General features: G+C 40.9%; 1 protein-coding gene across 26 annotated transcripts in view; it reads left to right on the top strand.

Moving 5' to 3' along the window:
• SVIL (supervillin) overlaps window positions 1-20,881 on the top strand; it is a 232,675-nt gene that overhangs the window by 131,981 nt on the left and 79,813 nt on the right. For all 26 annotated transcript variants that reach the window (XM_043562073.1, XM_043562070.1, XM_043562072.1 and 23 more), the window contains 4 exons: window positions 4,849-4,940; window positions 13,606-13,663; window positions 13,779-13,930; window positions 16,527-17,166. In XM_043562073.1, coding sequence (XP_043418008.1) covers window positions 13,656-13,663; window positions 13,779-13,930; window positions 16,527-17,166 — 800 coding nt within the window. In that variant the 5' untranslated portion in view covers window positions 4,849-4,940; window positions 13,606-13,655. The remainder of the gene's footprint in view (window positions 1-4,848; window positions 4,941-13,605; window positions 13,664-13,778; window positions 13,931-16,526; window positions 17,167-20,881) is intronic.

Genomic DNA, 20,881 nt, shown 5'->3' on the forward strand with positions numbered 1-20,881 from the left:
ATAGCTGTATCTCAGATGCTTCTTAGCAGATCACTGTCCCTAATAGATGTTGAGATTTTTCAAGTGGAGACACAAAGTTATTATCCCTAAGACATACAGGCATAGACCACAATGTACATTTCATTATGGTAGAAGGACCCAATCCTGGTCTCCCCAGCCTTCCACTCAGATGCACTTCTTCCTAATGTATCCTGCATGGCATTGCCTCTTTACTCTAAAGGGTTTGCATTTCAATGGTTTTGAATAAACAGCTCTCTAATCACTGTCCTCATCAGGCTGAGCGGGGCTCTGCATTTGAAAATGGCAGCAGGCATCTTTTGGACACACTAGATGAGATAAAGAAAGCCATGATGGATTTGGTCCACATCTTAGTATCAAGTCAACTAGAGTTGGCTGTCATCAGTAAGGCTGTCTGTCTTATTTGACTCAGGAAATCTTAACTTTTCTAGCGCTTGACAGAATCTCCCCTATTTCTTATCTTTGTCCGATAGAATCTAAGCCTTATATCTTAGTTCCAGCTACTACAACAAAATACCATAGACCGGCTGGCTTAGAAACAACAGAAATTTATTGCTCACAATTCTGGAGGCTGGAAGTCTGAGATCAGGGCGCCAGCATGATTGGGGGAGGGCCCTCTTTCCATCTGCAGACAGCCAACTCCTTGTATCCTCACTGGGTGGAATGAGCTAGGGAGATGGCTAGGGTCTCTCGGCGGTGGGGGGGGGGGGGTTGTTTAGTTCTATTTTCATTGAAGTGTAGTTGTCTCTGTGTCTCTTTATAAGGACACTGTTCTCATTCATGAAGGCTCCATCTGATGGCCTAATCCCCTTCCAAAGTCCCCACCTTCTGGTATTATCGCTTTTGGGGGTTTGCATTTCAACATACGAATTTGGGGGAATACAGACGTTCAGACCATAGTAGCTTAGTCCCCAGTGTGTCCCCGGGCAGGTTGGTTTAGCTGTAACAGAGCTAACAAGTGACTAAGAAAAAGGAAGAGGAGGAAAGCATTGCTTTGTAAGGATAGCAGAATGAAATAGTCAGACATTTCAAATATGGTGGGTATGATTTCATATGTACCTATTGAAATTATGGCCTCCTTGCTATGGATCCTAAACGTAAAATAGGATTAGAGATACAAGAATTCGCCTCCTCCAAAGCAGTCTAGCTGACCAGACACCACAGGTACAAATATGAGGTAGTGGACTTTGATGAGCTTGTAAACTTTAGGAGAAAGGTGAACAGATTGTAGAGAGCCTTTCCCAGCGCCGGTGCTGAATAATCACTGTCGTGGTATAGCCCCATTTTGTGCAGTAGTAACTGCAGACTATCCTGTTCTCACTTTAATACAATTTCCTCTGGTTTCTACTGCTGGCATTTAAGTAGGTTAATGGGACATTATAAAAAATTGTGGACGTGGGTAGCAATCTCTTCTTAGGTTATCAAAGCAGAGGGAAGGAGGCAGAGTATGGAAAATTTAGTGCTGAAAAGAGCACTGTTTCAGAGGAGATGCAGACCAATAACAAATCTAAAAGGTGCTTCTTTCTTGATAGTAGAAACTTTAAAAATGGAATTCAAACATTAAGACCGTAGCATTTGCTTTAGCTATATATGGAGAGCTGGTATCATACTGAAATACAGAATCATACTTGTGATTGAGCTGTGGCAACCACCCGTGCCTACAGAGGCTGTCGGGTAGAGTCCCCTCGTCCTGGGGATGGTGAGAGCACAGTGCAGCATCCAGAGCTCAGTGCGTTCGAGGTACCCATCATGTGAGTTGGGCTTGGGCTCCCCCAGTCCCACCGCTCTGGTGCCTCTGACTCAAAAAGGTGAAGAGGAGATTTATGTTAGGGCTCCCTGGGGTATTTGTGTTTTTATCAGCCATTAGATGATCAGAAGATGTTGCTCATTCGCGAATGTTCCAGAGTTCTTTACTAATGTGTCTTGCCTGCATTCTCACTGCTGGCTAGTGCCTTGGGTCTCGAAAGTCCAGGGAAAAGATGTGACTTTTTCAAAGCCGGGTTTCATATTGGTTTAAGGGATCCTGACTCAGTCATACCTTTTCTAGCATTCTTGAGTCAGAGCTCCACTTTTCAACCCCATTTGCCTTATTCTTTCTATCATATGTTATTCTAAAGGTGAAGAAAGGAGAGGTGACTGGCTGGCTCCATCTGTAGAGAGCATGCGGCCCTTCATCTCAGAGTCGTGAGTTCAAGCCCCACGCTGGGCGTGGAGCCTCCTTAAGATAAATAAATAGATAGATAAATAGATAAGTAAGTAAGTAAGTAAAAACATAAGTGTGAAAGAAGGAAAGTGGGGGAGGGAGGAAGTTTATAACTGATATTATTAAATATGTGCCCTTCTAATTATTCTCAGTGTTTGCAATGCTCTTTGCCCATATCACAGTAAAAGTGTATAGGGTGTGTATGTAAAATATTTCAGAGTGAGTGTAGAATACATTCGAAGTATTTTATTGTCGCCATTCATTCAACAGATATTTATTGATTAAAAAAAACCACTTTTATAAATCAATAATTTGAAATAAGACACTTATAATATGTTCTCCAAATAAGAAACCAGGCTACCTTGAGAGAAAACAACTGAAGTGCGTAATATAGATTTGGTACCTGGTGGGACGGGCACTGGATCAGGGGGTTCTTCCTTGAGGAAATGACCTTAACCTGAGTCCCAGAGCAGGAGGGAGAGGAGAGAACTCAGGGAGACAGACCAGGTGAGGAGCCACAAGAGCAGTTCCTAGCAGCGCTTGCGTTTTCCACTGGTTTCTGACCAGCCACGGGAAGGCTGTGCTTTTCATAGGTACAGACACCAGTTCAGCTTTGTTTCAAGAAAGTAAGTGCCGGGGGAGGGGCAGGGGAAGACTTGGAAACCCCACCGTGAAAGTTCAGAAAAATGTTTAACTAGAGAGCAGTTTATTAGTCTTTATTAGCGGTTTTTTGATAAGCACAAAATGGGGGAGGGGGACTATGCACATGTCTACTTTTGAAAATATGAGATAATATTTGTGCCCCAAGGTCAGTGGCCTAAGAAGCTGAATATTTCAGGATTGCACCATTTTTTTTATATGGAATTTTTTCCCTAAGATGTTAGTTTTGCAAAGAAAGTACAGAACTTTATCAAGATATTTAAATAAATAGTTAAATAATCAATTACAATAGCATGCCATTCCTTAAGTGGGGTACATTTCTACAGTTACTTAATTTTGTAGGTTTATACTAAGTCATACATCTGAATGAAATGCCAGAAAGAATGATCACTGCCTTAGGATTTACTGTTGAGAAGTCAGTGCCAATTCCACTTTTCTGACCTACGTGGGTATTCTAGAATCTTCAAGCCATCTGGAGTGTGGTTTATAAAGACTACTTATTCTCAAGACTTTTGTATTAAATAATATGGATACATGGCAGTCATATTTATGAATATAAGCCCTACCACATTTGTCAGCAATAACTAAGATTTTAGATGAGCTTGGTTCTAGAAGATGGATGGTGTTACGTATTTTGGAATGCGCAGCAGCTCTTTGAAATGTAATTTATGTGCAGGATATAGAGCATTCATGTGCCCCACTTACAGAGATGCACAGCACTTTCCTCAGTCACCTCTTGGACCTCTATGGACGTGCACCCCTACGTGCGGAAACACAAATGGAGGACAGCCCATAGGGAAGGTCAGCTTTGCCCTGACCTTCAGCCTTTCCAAGGCTGTTGTTCACCTCTCTGGAGGTGATCGTATCACAGGAGAATATTGGTTTTCCTGCTTCTACGCTGGGTTTTCTTGCTGTGCAGTGGCAGCTCGGTCTGTCTGGCCCAACCCCAGGCCCACTCCCATGGAAGCCCATGGGGTTGGCATGCAGCAGCCTGGGGGCCTAGTGTTAGAGTGGGAGCTGGCTTTGTATCTCGTCCTTGGGCAGATCATTTAACAGTTTCCTAGCCTGCAAACCGAGGATGATAATTGTTCCAGTTGGTGTGCTGGAGCCGACTTGCACCTCCTCCTGAGAGCGAGTTTATGCCTCTCTTTTAGCTGTGAGTCCAGTGAGTCCTGTGGGAAGCTTGAAAATCAGCCTTAGTGGGGGTATTTATACTAACAGCAAAGACTGCAAAGCATATGCTTAGGGGAAGGGGGTGGGAGAGCAAGACTAAGGAGCAAGTTTTTAAACATTTATTAGCACAGCACTGAGTAGTTCAGGCCTCACAGGGTCTTGCAAAAATAATTAAGATTATGCTTGGAGTATGCCTAGTTATAGAAGAAGAGTACATAGTAAGTGCTCAGTTCTTCTTTGCTTTCATTTCCTCCTTTATTCCAAGGCTCTTTTCATGAGCCTCGCAGACCTGTCCACCATGCTTTGATTTCTTGGTACTTTGAAGGCATTTGTTATATAATTTCAACACTGGAGGAAAGCATGCACATAACCTAGACAAGTTGCTGATTTTCTGAGGAGGAGATTAGAACACAGAAAGGGTGAGTGACTAATCCAAACTTACACAGCTGTTGGTGAGTGGCTCTAGAAGAGGTTATCAGTCCCAACCAAGGCGTCTGGCTGGCAGCTCAGCCATGTTTTTGCCCCCCTGACACTACGTCACCTGCCCCTGCTGACGTAATTCTTCAGTTGCACGAAAAAAGTCCTATACATAGCTATAACTATAAATGACTATAAATAAATGAAAACAGCTCCCATTTAACTCCCCAAAATAAAACTTTTTATGTGTCGTCTACATCCACCTATTTAACTATGTATAACAGCTCATTTTCGTTTAGCATTTTTTTTTACTTAATATCATGTATCTTGATTCAAATTGACTTTAAACATGACTAATGGAATAATTTAATTTCTAGCTTTCAGAAAGAATTCTTGCTTGAAGATAAAGAACAGCGCACTAACTACAAAGGAGGAATCAATGCTAAGCTTTTAACTGCACTTCCCAAAGGTGAGACTTTCTGTAAATGGTTGACCAGTGTCCTGAGCCTGTAGGTCTTGTGTTGCCTGATTTCCTTGGAGGGGGACTGCTTCACTGATCTCCGGTGTATACTCTTGTACGTGTCCCTTTCTGTCTATTTCAACAATTAGCCTCAACTAAGGTAGCTCTCTTCCTGCATGTGGAATCTGCACCTCTCTACATGTCCCTTCTCTTACTTTTAGTCATTCTTGGGTTTTCCCTGGAGGCTGGGGGGTGGGGAGGGTGAGAGAGGCAGCCGGCACAGAGTCAACTTTCTTAATCTCTCCTACCTGTCACCTTCTCCAGGGACGGTGGGTTTTGCTCGTAAGCCCTTTTCTTTTCCATCCGCTCGCTCCATTTCCTCCACCTCTGGGCGTCTGCCAGTGTTGCTGCATTTCATGAGTATGTTAGAGCTCCCTGCTGGGCAGCACACTGGCCTACCAGTGCAGACTGTTCCACACACGCTTCCTTCTCCAAGTAGGTACTCGCCAGTTCGGTGAATTCATATTTTCATTGGTAGAGATGCATGTGCACTAAAATATGTGCAGCTGTCACCAGCCAACCACCCCTTGTTTCGCCCGAGAAATGACATAAATGTTACCAGATCTTTGTTTCCCCCGACTGTAACACTGGCAGAGCGTGGTACTGGCTCACAAACTGTCTCCATCCCAAATGAGCTGGGTAAACCTTACTATGGAAGAAACAGATTTAGTGGACGATCCGATATCCGATTTTTTTTTTTTTTTGGTCCTCTGAAAGAAAAGAAAAACAAAAACAAACATAAGATCAAACCTAAAAGAAATTAGACCAGAAACAATATTCTTTTAATAGAAACTAAATCTAGTTTAAAAGGCCCACTGCTAAATGGGCGTATATCCTGAGGAATTGAATGGATGATACGGCTAGACAAAGTCTGATGAGGTCTGATATTTGCAGGTCCCCAGGGATTTGGCCTTGTGGAGAAACTTCAAACAGGGACGTTTTGTAATTTCCAAGTACTTACAAAACTGTCGAGAGGAAGACAGGCTTACTCCACGTTGCCCCAGAGGCCAAAAACAAGAATAATGTACTGAATTACAGGGAAGTAGGTGAGATTTCATACAAGAGAGACAATTCTGATAGTTCATGGGACCTAGAAATGAAATGGCCTGTATTGGGGTGCCTGGGTGGCTCAGTCGGTTGAGCGTCCGACTTCGGCTCAGGTCATGATCTCATAGTCTGTGAGTTCGAGCCCCGCGTCGGGCTCTGTGCTGACAGCTCGGAGGCTGAAGCCTGCTTCGGATTCTGTGTCTCCCTCTCTCTCTGCCCCTAACCCACTCGCATTCTGTCTCTGTCTCCCTCAAAAATAAATAAACATTAAAAAACTTTAAAAAAAAAAAAAGAAATGGCCTGTATTATCATCTCTTCTGCTCCCAGTAGCTGTTCAAGGAAGGTCATGTGCTTCCATGGGAAGGACACATGCTGTGGGTTCCTGCCTGGATGGCGTGAAATGGAAAGGTCCTTCTGATTTTTTAGACTCTGTAAAAGAGAAAGAAACTCAAGCTAATCTGAGTCAGACTTAAAATCTATGAAGATGAGCCAAACAAAGTACTGCTAAATTTGATTTTAGCAGTAGCTTCGAAGATTGGACTGATTAGACAAAATTCTGTAGTAAAAGCTGCTTTACTCGTCCTCCTGGCCTAGCCCAGGTCCTTTCCTTGATGAACGGTAGTACATGCAATGTTGGGATCAGAAAAATTAGAAGCAATAGATGAGATGCGAGGTCCCTTCAGGCTCAACAGCTTATAACTCCATATGTGCCAAAATTTAAAAACACATGAGTTGATTAACCAGTTTCACCAGAAAATGTATCATAATTGGTTATAAAAATGTAACTCTTCACAAAACAAAGATAATGCCATGCATTAATCAGATTTATGTTTCCAAATTCACAAGATCTTCAAAATGTGCTTTAAAAGTGTCAGAGCCCCTCCTCCCCTGAATTCCATGTAAATTCCCCAATCGTCTTGTCTCACGTTGTGCACTTTATGAATTCGGGCAGGCATGTTTGGAAAGACCCACATATTACCGGTAATCTCACTCCTCCATGTTAACACATTCTTAATGGCAGCTCCTGGCAATATAATGGTAAAAATAGGAATTAATTCCAACTGTTTTAATGGCATAGAGCTTTATGTCTGTTTACACATTTCCAGCAGTTTCTTTCCATTCATTTAGTGAGGAATTCTTGCTTTTGTGCACATGAGCATTAAAATGATCATTGGCTTTTCTCTAAGGGGCTTCCTTTAACTGTGTATCACACACAAGTTATCCGATGACTAAAAACCTTTACCTATGCAAAGTTTATAATATGGAAATAGATTTTCCACTTAGGAATTGTGAAATGAACCAAATACATTACTTCTTTAATAGCTTTAGTGAGCTATAATTCGTATAGCATGCAGTTCATCCATTTACAGCACTCAGCTCAGTGGCTTTCAGCATATCCACAGAGTTGTGCATCCAGGGCCGCCGTCAGTTTCGGAAAGTTGTCATTATCCAAAAAGAAGTCCCACACTTCGGAGCCATCACCCCTCTCCCTTATTCCTCTAGTTTTGTAATGACTTATTTTCTAAGCTGCTTGTCTTTATATTAGTGGCTGCCTTCCAAGTGTAAAAGTTGAAGTGCGTTACTCCTCTGGGAGGTCAGATCAGTATTCAGGACATTCTGGGTCTGGCCTGTGCTCTTAGCCTGTCAAATGCAGGCTGGGAGAGCTCTTGGCAGTCCCCTGCCACTTATATTTCTTCAGAAGATTCTACTGTACTTGGGTTTAGACGACTGGACTCGACGATAACTTTACCAGAAAGCCTGCTTCTCAGGGCTAATTAAAGAAACTGTATTCCTCAAGAAAACTACCCAGCAGACCAAGTCATCCTGAGTATTGGCATTACATATTATTATAAAGCATATTAGGCAGTTAGATAAAATATAAATTATTATAGCTCTTGGGGCGCCTGGGTGGCTCAGTCGGTTAAGCATTAACTCTTGATTTTGGCTCAGGTCATGATCTCACAGTTTGCGGGATCAGACCCTGCATCAGGATCCATGCTGCTTGGGAGTCTCTCTCTCCCTCTCTCTCTGCCCCTCCCCAACTTACGCTCGCTCACTCTCTCTCTCAAAAACAAACAAACAGACCTTTTAAAAAAAAGTATTATAGCCCTGATGTCAATTCCCCTTAAATTACCTTACTTGGAAAATGACCATCCCATTCCCATCAAAAAGAACTAAAGAAATAGACTCACAGAATCCATATTGCCACAGAAGTACCATTCAGAATTACTCAGACAAGGGCAGAAGACTAAAATAGCAGGTATAATGAGGGATAATTTAGTGTATGTTAAAGTTTTAATTAATGTATTTGAAGGCGAAGTAGAACATTTATCACAACAGAAGTTAGATCAACAGTGCCTATTATGTATTGTGTATTAGATGATGACTAGTATTACTGTTACCTGAACCATTTCTGAATTGTGCATATTCTGCCACAGCATATAATCAACTGAATTATGGCTGCTTAATCCAATTTTTAAAAACATTCTTCTTTCCTATTTTTTAGGAAATATACGTTGAAGAGTTTAGAGGGAAAGGGATATCATGCTGCCAACTTATTCTCTTTTTTTTTCCTTTTTTAATTTTTTTGCTATTTATTTGTTTGTTTATTTATATCCAAGTTGGTTAACATATAGTATAATAATGGTTTCAGGAGAGAATTTAGTGATTCATCACCTACATATAACATCCAGTGCTTCCCCCAACAACTGCCCTCCTTAATGCTCATCACCCATTTAGCCCATCTCCCCCCCCCGCCACCTCCCCTCCAGCACCCCTCAGTTTGTTCTCTGTCGTAAGAGTCTCTTATGGTTTGCCTCCCTGTCTCTTTTTATCTTATTTCTCCTTCCCTTCCCCTATGTTTATGTGTTGTGCTTCTTAAATTCCACATGAGTGAAATCATATGATATTTGTCTTTCTCTGACTGATTTCTCTTAGCATAATACACTCTAGTTCCATCCATGTTGTTGCAAATGGAAAGATTTCATTCTTTTTGATTGCCGAATTATATTCCATCATGTCTCTCTCTCTCCCTCTCTCTCTCTCTCTCTCTCTCTCTCTCACACACACACACACACACACACCACGTTTTCTTTATCCATTTGTCAGTTGATGGACATTTGGGCCCTTTCCATAATTTAGCAATTATTGATAGTGCTGCTATAAACATTGGGCCGCATGTGTCCTTTCAAATCAGATAAAGGGACATCATGCTGCAACTTATTCTTAAATGGTTCAGAAAAGTTGACATGTAAATATGTGTACTTGCATGCATGCATATATACACATCACACACGTAAATACGTGTATGGAAAAGGATAAACATAAACCAAATGTATTGAGGTGTTAACATGTTGTGAAGCATGTCTTGATTTTTCTGTAAGTCTAAAATTATATAAAAATTGTAAAGGAAAGAAAGCTTTTGGTAGATCATAAGCAATAATAAACTGTATTCAAGATTATTAATCTGAAGATGCCTGTGATAGTGATTTATGTGGCGGTCTTTATGCATGAAACAACACAGAAGCAACATAGATTTCCATAGCTGGGGTGCCTTCCATGATTTCTTAGTATTAGCTTTTTTCAATGTTTTATAATAAACCTGACCAAAAATCCAAGTGGAGGGCCTAAAGAACACTGCAAGAGCCCAAAAGAGGTTTGTTTTTTGGTTTTGGTTTTGGTTTTCCTGGAAAGGGTCAGAAAAAGTACGCACACATCAGCAATTCAAATAAAACCTCATTCTCTTTTATACAACTGAAGTGTTTTCCCATGGGCTAGATATACTAGGGTAATTATACTGCATGTTTGTTTTACTAATTTTACTTGTAAATTATAGTCTTGGGAAAGGAAGCTTCTCTGTTCTTTTGTCTTCCACATCATTTCTTTCCCCTGTAATTTCACATCTATAGAAAGGAAACAAATCTTGGTAACTGAAAAATACATTTGTTAGAAAGAATAGACTGAGCAGTAATTTGTTTGCGTAAGGGATTTTTTTCCTAAAAGATTCACTATAGATTTCCACTAAGAATGAATAAGCTTGCTGATACATTTGCTTAAGTATTTTTAAAGTAATCTCTACACCCAACATGGGGCCTGAACTCACCACCCTGACATCAGGAGTCAGATGCTTTACTGACCGAACCAGCCAATGCCCCTAACTTTCTGGTACATGTAAAGTATGGTTTGATTTATGACTTCATTTCAGTCCTCGGTAAATAATCAAAGAGGACTGTACGTTATAAGCTTGAAACAGTTGTGTTTTTTTTTTTAATGTTTATTTATTTTTGAGACAGAGAGAGACAGAGAGTATGAACAGGGGAGGGGCAGAGAGAGCGGGAGACACAGAATCCGAAACAGGCTCCAGGCCCTGAGCTGTCAGCACAGAGCCCGACGCGGGGCTCGAACTCACAGACCGTGAGATCATGACCTGAGCCGAAGTCAGACGCTTAACCGACTGAGCCACCCAGGCGCCCCAGAAACAGTTTTGACTTCGAATCTAGATGTGGTTTGAGTTTGAATCTAGATGTGATTGGAGAGAGGAGCTAGCTAGTGGTGTCTGTTAGTGGGATAACCTAGAACCTGGGCATCCAGGGGACGGGCTACCGTCCAAGGACAGTAACTTCCCCCGGGCGCAAGGGGGGACTTTAGAAACAAATGGGAGCATTTTTGTGTCACAGCAACTGGTGATGATTAGGCGTTTGTTAGGGAAGCCACGGACACTTAACACCCTGCAGTACAAGGCTCACAATGAGGAAAATTTTCACTCAAAAGGCCATTCGCACCCCCATGGTGATCTGTGGTCTGTTTTAGAGCCAGTCAGTGAATCGGTCAACCTGATGAGGTGCACCTGAATGTCTGCTATATGCTATCCTAAGACATACAAATGACAGTGTTCATTAGTGGGTTGCCTAGCCTGTTTTGTCCAGAAAAGGACAGAGATCACCATGAACTTGGTTTACCATCCTCCTTTCTCCCACTGCCCCAGACTTCGTAGGGTTCGGTTTCCGTGATGAATGACTATTGTGACCATCAGCCTGTTCCCTTCTCGTAGTCTTTAAAGAATATTGAGACGGGTAGGGAATGGCAGTAGGAAGAGTATAGTTCTATTGGGGGTGGGGCATTGGCATAATCCAGTTCCTTCTAGAATATGTGAAATAAAAAAATGACAGGAAGCAATTTGTTACTTATCTTTCTCTCTGTACTGCTGGGATCTTTTTTGGGGGGAAGAGGATCTTTCTTAAAAAATATCTTTAGTTACATTAATTTCTATAGAAAAATTTAAAAACTAAAAATTTAATGCAATAAAAGTGATTTTCACAGTCTCAAATTGGGATTACAAAGTAGATCATAACTTTTTCCAATAGAAGTTATAGGACACTCTGTATGTTAAATTGATATTTGTATCCTTGTCTTGGTCCATTTGGGCTGGTATAACAAAATACCATAGACTGGGGTAGCTTCTAAGAGAGCAGAAATGTATTGCTCATAGTTCTGAAGGCTGGAATCCCTAGATCAGGGATCCGGTGTGGCTGGGTTCTGGTGAGACCCCCCTCGTGACTTGCAGACCGCCAGCTGCTCTTTGGGTCTCACATGGGAAGCGGTGAGGAAGTTCTGTGGGACCTCTTTTAGAAGGGCACTAATCCTACTCGTGAAGGCAAACAATCATCTCCCAAAGGTCCCACCTCCTAATACTATCAGTGTGAGGATTAAGATTTCAACATATGAATTTGGTGGCGGGGGGGGGGGCACATAAACATTTAGACTATAGCATACCTAGCTGAAATGCTTCGGGTGGAGGAAAGTTAAATGGCGTTAGGCTGTGCAAGACCCTATTATACCCTGTTTCTCAATTACGAGTGTGATGCATTGAGTTTGAAACCTACTTTTCAGAGCACTTGGAATTTGGTTTCAATAGCTTCTTGAGCAATCATATGAAAAAACATGACCCCTTTCTCTTCTTGGGGCTTAAATAATTAATTGATACTCTTTGGTTTATATCATCCTTGAAAACAGTTTCAAAATCTGCACTACCGGTCATTAAAGTTTCCTCACCATAATCTCACTGGAGCTAATTGGTTAAGTGGGAAGCTGTTATTAGTCAAGCTTTCTCAAAAGGCTGCATGGCGGGATGCACCATTATCATTATACCCTTGTCTTCCAAATAAGAACATAATTAACTATGCAGAGAAAGTATACCCCTGACTCCAGCCACTCTGTTTCCTGGGAAAACCACCTGAGGGAGAGACTTTTATGAAGCCAACTATCTCAACAAAAGTCAATCTGACTAAAATTTTAAGGTGGTTATCATGTAAAAATAAATAAATAAAAACTAGGCTTGTATCTCTGGAGACAAACGGCAATATAAAAGGTGTGTGTGTGTGTGTGTGGTTTTTGACTCATTACTAAAAATGACCACTTTAAAAAAATAAAATGGAAATTGAAGTAGCTGAAAGTTAAATTCCAATATTCAGGGGCACCTGGCTGGCTCAGGCGACTCTTGATCTCAGGGTGGTGAGTTCGAGCCCCACGCTGGGCGTAGCGTTTACTTTAAAAAAAAAAAGAAAAAGAAAAAATTAGAAAATAAGCAGTCCAGTGTGCCTCCTTTGAGTTTCTTCTTTGACCTAGTCTTTCAAAATTCTATGGGCCACCAGGGCTATCAGCGACTCTGTGGTGTTCCTGGGTCCTCAGTAGGAACCACTCAGATGACCCTTTGTGAATTCATGGGATTGAGGAGGAAGCGAGAAGAGAGACCTTTTTTCTCCACCAAATGTGTCCATTTCTCCAAAGAAACAATGATTTGGCATCTCGGTGATATCCTTATAGTCAGTATCACACGGGACCCTCCTCACCTCAGCAAAACATTTGTCTGCTCATCCAGTGTCTCCAAGAGAATTGGGGTAATTACCTTATCCATCATCTACCCAAATTATAGCAGGAAAACCATTGTTAGCGTTTCCTTCCAACGAAAGCCGGTGAGGGGAAGCTTAGGAACCGGCTTAACCTAAACTACAGTAAATGGCTGTCGGCTGCATTAGGTACCACTGGGAACACAATCCAGTAGTCACAGAGCTCTCCAGGTTGTGTGATGGGACCAAATAGTGTGAGACACGTGGTTGGAGCTTGCTGATGGGCATGTCGAGGTTCTTGTCCTTGTCTCTACTTTTGCAGACTTTCGAAGTTTTCCATAATGAAATGCCATTAGTATTGAACCCACTAACAGTTAACAACAGATAGATTCTGCTTGCTGAAGAGATCTTAATGTTCAGGCTTCCTCAGACTCTCCTGGATGGAACAGAACTTGTTCCTATTAATCCATTCCTTACTCATGGTTTTACGCCTTAGCGCAGCCTGTGAAGTGCATGTAGGTGCATCCCATTTGGTGTCTGCTCTTCGGCACTAGAAGACAACCACCAGGAGGACAGGAACTGTGTCAATTTTGCATATCACCGCTACATAGAAGCCAAGAACAGAAACATTAGTTCAATAAATGTAGGTTTCGCGAAGGAGTGAAATGAATGCATAACCACTGAGTACTGGACTATCTTCATTCTTCTTTGTTTTATTTTAGTTGCAGAATTAAGAAAAATCTTTGAACCAAAGAGGAAAGAACTTTTAGAAATGAAAAGGTAAGATATTTCTTGTACCTAATTAGAAAGTCGAAAAGCTTGGTGAAACAGTATTCCCTTTTCCCTTAGAATTGATTTCCGTGGCTCACTAGGCCCTTTTTGTTGTCTTGCACAGAAAAGAAAGAATCGCCAGGCGCCTAGAAGGAATTGAAACAGACACCCAGCCCATCCTCTTGCAGAGCTGCACGGGGTTAGTGACCCATCGCCTGCTGGAGGAAGACACGCCCAGATACATGCGAGCCACAGACCCGGCCAGCCCCCACACCGGTGAGCATGCCCGCCTGACGGCCTGTGATCAAGCAGGCTGCCCGAGATGTTCCACAGAGCCTTTTTTATCCAGTGCTATTGGAAAGTGAGATACTCTGCAAAGACGAATTGCGTAGATGTACTGATTAAATACACGCGCTTGTAAAAAGCTTCAGACACATATGTCAGCTCTGTCCTGCCTCATAGATGTGGTCCTCTGGTGTCGCAGCAGTAAGAAATGATTCCCCTTGGCACACTGTTGGGTAATTGATGATGTTATTTCCCCCCTTGCCTGGGACCCGTAAAGGGCAGGAACTGTGTTTCCCTCTTGGTGTCCTCAGTGCCCTGGCACCAGACCTGTTGCCAGAGATCCTCAGTGAGAGTTTGTTGGAGGACTGAATGAGACACATTTTTACAGAATCCCCAGGTCCCCAGCACAGGGCCCGGCTGCTCGTGGCAGGTAGCATTAAAAGTAAACCTGGACCTTGAGTGGGTAGGGCTCTTAGTCTATGTGTTTATGCAACAAAAATTCTATTTAAATTATTGTAATACATGTAATTTTAATACATGTAATACATGTAAATTTTAAATTCTATTTAAATGTAATACATGTAATACATGTAATTCTATTTAAATTATTATAATACATGTAATTGCATATTTATTTCCTGTTAAGCAGTATTTCAAACATAACCTACCTTTTTTTTTTTTTTTTTTTGATCACTGTCAATGTTTGAACATTGGATATTCAACGTGGCCTTGGAAGAGGATGACCCACATGGGGCTGTTCGTCCCACCCCATCCCTGGCTCTGTAGCTCTATGCCCCTGCTGCTGCTTATAGCCATTGTTTCTTAGTTTCTTCCTCAGAGGGGCTGTTGCTCTCACTTCATGATGTGATCATTTCACTTGTCTAGAGTTCCTGAGCTTCTATGGCCAGAAAACTAGACAACTACGATTTTTTTAAATTCCATGAAGAATCAAGACTAGACAGAGTACCAAAATTTATGGCTAGAAATGAACGCTAGTGTATATAAAATGTGAATCTATGTATTACCATGATAATTTAAGCTTCACATATTTGTGAGAAATGGAAGACTTACTTAATAAAATGGTACTGGGAAGTAGGTTATTGTGCAGTGGGAGAGGGGACATAGCCCTCTTCTCACTTATATAAAACACAAAAATAAGTGCCGATTAGTCATATGATTAATTTTAAGAAAGTAATTTAAAAACATGAAAGCATAGGTGAATATTTAATTCAAATTGAATGAAAAAGGACTTTCAAAACACAGAAATAGCTGTGGAAATCACCCATGACCAGGCCATTTGACTTGACTACATAACAATTCACATCTGTACTCCAAAGAAAATCTAAAAACTTAAACAAGTTTGAAATATTCATGAATAAGATTAAGGTTCATGGTCCTATAAAAGTGCACACAAACCAATAAAAAAGGACAGTAGGAATCAGTAAAATATAGAGCAGTAAGCTTGATCAGATATTCCAGAGGAGAAAAAACAAATGGCTAATAAATAATTGGAAGATGCACATATTCTCTTTTTCTAGTAATCAAATGATATTCTGTAATTAACACTCAATGTTTATAAGAGAACATATATGGCAGATTCAAGTGCAAATTGATGCAAACTTTATAAAATTAATTTGACAGTCTAGCAAGTATCTTAAAATGATATACTTTTTTGATAATGCAGGTATACGCTTATGAATCTTGTCTGTTGTGATAGTAGTCAGAAAATCAGACTGATTAAAATTTAGAAACAACATAAATGCCCAGCAATATGAGAAGGGTTATCTTAGTTATGGAATGCCTATTAGACGGAATATTACGAAGCCTTAAAGAATGATGTCTCCAAAATAAGATTTCCAAATACAGGAAAATGTTTCAGACCAAACATTAATGGTATATAAAACATAAATTATTTTATATAGAAGGAAAGAAGAAGTCGATTTTCTAAAAGACAAGAAGGAATACATAGAAATATTTGGCAAATTATCAATTTATCATAATTACATATTAGTGATTATTGGTGATTTAGGGTTTTACCTTCGTATGTTTTCATGTTAACATGTTAGACATTTTCTGTATGTGTGCAACAGTTGGAAAAATCCACTAGTGTTACACACACACACACACACACACACACACACACACCCAAGAACCTGGTACATATTGATAGTGCCCACTGTTGTTCTGGTTACTATCGGATCCTGTGAAACCACAATGTCATATGTTAAGTTACAGCAGATCAAGTATCTTTTCTAGAAGGCTCTGGCCTCACCCATAAAATGCTAAACTCAAAAACAGAAAGGTAAATAAGTAAGAGGCAGCAGGCTGGAGCGAGGGGCTGAGCCTTGGTGCGGGCCGGGCCGAAGGCGGCTTACCCCGCCAGGACGGCTCTGGCCTTCAGGTGTTTCCCTGCAGACCCCGCACCTGTTCGGCAGCCCGGGTCGTCACCGTGGCTAGATACACCTGTGTGAGACACGGGCCCTGCGCCGCGCGGGCGCTCAGGCGTGTGCTGTGTACTGAACAGCGTGCAGCCGGTGCGCGCCTGTACTTGAACTCTGTCCGTGTTCCCCGTGTGGTCCCCTTGCAGGCCGGTCCAATGAAGAGGAAGACACTTCGGACTCCTCGGTGGAAAAGCAGACCCGCTCCAAACTCTACCCAGAAACGCCGGGCGTCCATGCTGACGCCTCCTGTGGTTCGGCTCTCATGGACGCCCCGGCTCTTGAGTCCAAAGCGGAGAGAATCGCGCGGTACAAAGCGGAGAGGAGGCGGCAGCTGGCCGAGAAGTACGGGCTAGCGCTGGATTCCGAAGCCGACTCCGAACCGCTGTCTCGATACACCAAGTCCCGCAAGGACGCTGATGCTGCCGACAGAAGGGGAGGGAAAGGCGACAGGCAGGCCGAGCCGGGCAAAGATTCGAGCTCCCTGTACTCCAGGCCCTGCGTGGCCGAGTCCAAGGACTATGCCCTCCACGGGAGTGACGGTCTTTCCGACACCGAGGTGCTGCTCAACGTGGAAAACCAAAGACGGGGGCAGGAGCCCAGCGCCCCCGCGCAGGCCCGCGACCTGGCCCCCACGGTTGACGGTTCCTCATCCTTCCAGCTCTCCGGGCGAGACTGCACCGCCTTCAGTGACGTGCCAAGGTCCCCAAAGCAAATGCACGCTGTGCCACCCGCCTCCCCGAGCCACTCTGCCGGTGACCCTCCACTCCCCACGGAGGCGCGAGCCAGGTAAGCGATCAGCGCGTGCTCAGCCGCCTTAACATCTTTGCTTTGCACCCCCCTTTGTCAGGGTCTGGGTATTCTTGGCATTCTGTGGAGGGTTCAGCTGGTGGCAGAAATAAGGTGACATAAGAGTTTTTGTTTCCACAGTATCAAAACAGGTTCTGCCAAAGCAGGAAGCTTCAACTTCTTTTTAAAAATGATCAGGTCAACAGGTGTCTTGGGGACCCTTTCATGGGAGCCTCGCTTCAGGACCCTTCTTTTTACTGTTTCTTACATGCCTTTAGTAATCATCTGTGTCTTCATTTTTCTATAATTATACCCAAGACTCCTTGGTGATTGTGTTGCTGTCATTTAAGATCACAAAGCAGAAGGACCACCACTAACGCAGTGGACAGGCCTCAGTTTAGGGTATGAAGTGTGACTGCAATATATGCTGAATATAACTGGGACGTATAGCTATGCAATTACATCTGCGAGCTAAGAAGGAAGCTCTGTGGAAAAGCACCTTATTTCAAAGACCAGGCGTTAGGTGTAATTTGTAACGTGTATAAAGAGAGTAGCTCCCATTTGGGAAAATCAGAAAAGGTATAAGACCAGAAACTCAAATGCCAGAAGAAAATATGTGTTTCTAAATGTGAATGTAATTTAAATTTCTATTTATAAATGTAAATGTAATTTACATTTCTATTTATAACTGTAATTTAAATTTCTAAATTTAGATAAAATTTCTAAATTTAGATTAAATTTAAATTTTGGAGTCTAAATTAAATTTAAAATTTGAGATTTAAATATTGAAATAAAATTTAAAATGAGAGGTTTAAATGTTTAAATTAAATTTAAATCTCTAAATGTAAATATTTAAATTTTCAAATTTTAAAATAAATTTAGATGCTTAAATTTAAATGCAATTTAGATATTTAAATTCAATACACGTGATGACCATATTTAAAATGCAATTTACTTTAACATCCTACTATAACGTTTGGGGTAATTGTCTGGGTCGACTCCTGAATGTGTTTTTCAGTCCAAATAAGCATTAGCTTCCCAGGTGAATTGAGGATTTGTGAGGATCAAGCAACTTTATTCTGGAAAAGAAGAAAGAAAATGTATCGGGAAATACTCCTATTTATTTCACACTGGGACAGAGGAGTGAATGTGGTCCTCTTTAGTGGCAATCGTACATCTAAAACTGTTTTACTCATGGGGGTTTATTGAGCCAGACTTGTTCCTCCTCACTCGATCATCCACACCAAAATATTTAGAGATGTTAGCTTCTTAGAGAGTTAAATACCTAAATCCAGATACGAGGTTCTGAGGGCCTTTGTTCGGCCTTTGGACTTTTTGAAGTTTTGGGACTGTGACCTGTCGTCTCTTACTTTGAAATGAAAGTCTGTTGTTTGGGAAGCCTGCATTTCATAGTAGAAAAAGTGTTCTTGCCTTAGTCTCTATCAAAGCAAACTCTTCATATGCTTCATGAGCAGGACAAAGAAACCTAACAGTCTAACTTAGAAAGGAAATTAGAGATTTACAATTACATGAGTTTTAAAAAGGTAGGAGCCTAATTGTTGACTGCCATATTATGAAAACTTTAGGTTGTTAACACGGCATCCGGGTTAGTCATATACATCACATATAATAAATCCTCCGTGAGTTCTTGAATCAGCTGTAATAATAACAAAAACTTGGTTAAGTGCTCCAGGTAAAAAGATAGGATACTTAATAGTTTTGAGTGAGTTAAAATCTTAATATTAAAAAATGTCCATAACATGAAATATTTTTTTAAATTTTTTTAAGTGTTTATTTATTTTTGAGAGAGAGAGAGAGAGAGAGAGACAGAGTGCGAGCGAGGAAGGGGGGCAGAGAGAGAGTGAGACACAGAATCGGAAGCAGTCGCCAGGCTCAGAGCTATCAGCACAGCCAGATGCGGGGCTGGAACTCGTGAACGGTGAGATCATGACCTGAGCTAAAGTCGGATGCTTAATGGACTGAGCCACCCAGGCACCCCTATAATGTAAAATCTTAAGAGGTGTTTCTTTCTCAGTTATTTGGAGAGCCATTACTTGTAAGTTTCCATAAGCCTAGTCTCAGTCTCTCAACACTGGACTTTCACAAAGAGAGGATTAAAAGAATTAAATCGTAAAGGAATTCTTGAGGAGGCACGTGCTTTATTTATGTGTTTTTTTAATTAAAAAAAAAAGGTACTGCTTTATTTATGTATTTTTTTAATTAAAAAAATGCACATGCTTTATTTTTTGCAGCCATTCAAGGTGTACAATTCTATGATTTATAGGCAGAGAAACACAAATCATTTCATATATATTAGGAAAATACTGAGATATATTTGCATTAAAAAGGATGGAACATACTGTGTGACAAGTATGAAATTAAAAAGTAAATTAAGATATATGATAAAATAAACAGTTTGGAGGTTCCTCAAAAAGTTATGATCCAGTAATTGCACTATTGGGTATTTAACCCAAAAAGGTGAAAACACTAACTCAAAGGGATACATGCACCCCTATGTTTATAGCAGCATTATTTACAATAGCCAGATTATGAAAGCAGCCCAAGTGTCCACAGACAGATGAATGGGTAAAGAAGATGTGATACATATATAGTGGAATACCATTCAACCGTAAGAAAGAATGAAATCTTACCATTTGCAACAGCATGAATAGAGCTAGAGAGTATAATGCCAAGTGAAATAAGTCAGAGAAAAACAAACACCATATGATTTGACTCATGTGGAATTTAAGAAACAAAACAAATGAGCAAAGGAAAAAAGAGAGAGAGAAAAACCAAGAAACAGACTCTTCACTGTAGAGAACAAACAGATGGTTGGGGAGGGGAGTGAGGGGTTGGGTGAAACAGGTGATGAGGATTAAAGAGTGCACATATCATGATGAGCGCTGAGTAATGTTTGTAATTGATGAGTCACTATATTATATACTTGAAACTGATATAACACTGTATGTTAAAAAAGGATTTATTTTGTAATGAGTACAGTAACTCATCTTGTAAAGATGGATTTAAATGGATTAATATTCTGCTTAGATGCTCTTTTTCTAGAGCCAGGAAATTCGGGTGTCAGAGAGCCATTGTCGTCTGATTTCCATTTGGGAGGAAGAAAGATAAAAAACACTTTGTGAATTATGACAATAACCAAAGAAATCTTGGTGACTTAACCATAAATGAAATGTCATCTGATATGGAAATATGCAATAGAAAAGTTTAAGGAGTTTAAGGAGTCATCAAAAAAACTGTCTGTAGATAATGAAGTTATTTTATACCACATGTATTTGTGGATGTGTTCTAGCACTGAGATGGAATATTTTTCTCACTGCTGTACTATATGCTGTCATCACCCAGCTCTGCCAAATATTTGGGCTGTTAATTTCTGAATTAACTCCTTCCCATTGCATCGTTTTATTTTGTGGTCACTAGAAGAGGCTGGTTTTTCTTCATTACTTAAATATGGAATACATCACTCATGAATATACCATCAGAGACTTGCTAAAAATTCAACTGTGAGCCAGATATCACATGCATGGGTTTCATATGTACACATATACGCTTACACATATACACATAGAACAATCATTATTTCTTGTACCATTAAGAGCATTCTAAGCTCAATAACAGTCTTAAGGGCAATATTTAGCTGAGCAGTAAATTTTAACTGTTTAGAATTATTTAATGTTCATTTGAACATTTATATGAT

This window comes from Prionailurus bengalensis, chromosome B4 (assembly GCF_016509475.1).
Source record: "Prionailurus bengalensis isolate Pbe53 chromosome B4, Fcat_Pben_1.1_paternal_pri, whole genome shotgun sequence".
Taxonomy (NCBI): Eukaryota; Metazoa; Chordata; class Mammalia; order Carnivora; family Felidae; genus Prionailurus; species Prionailurus bengalensis.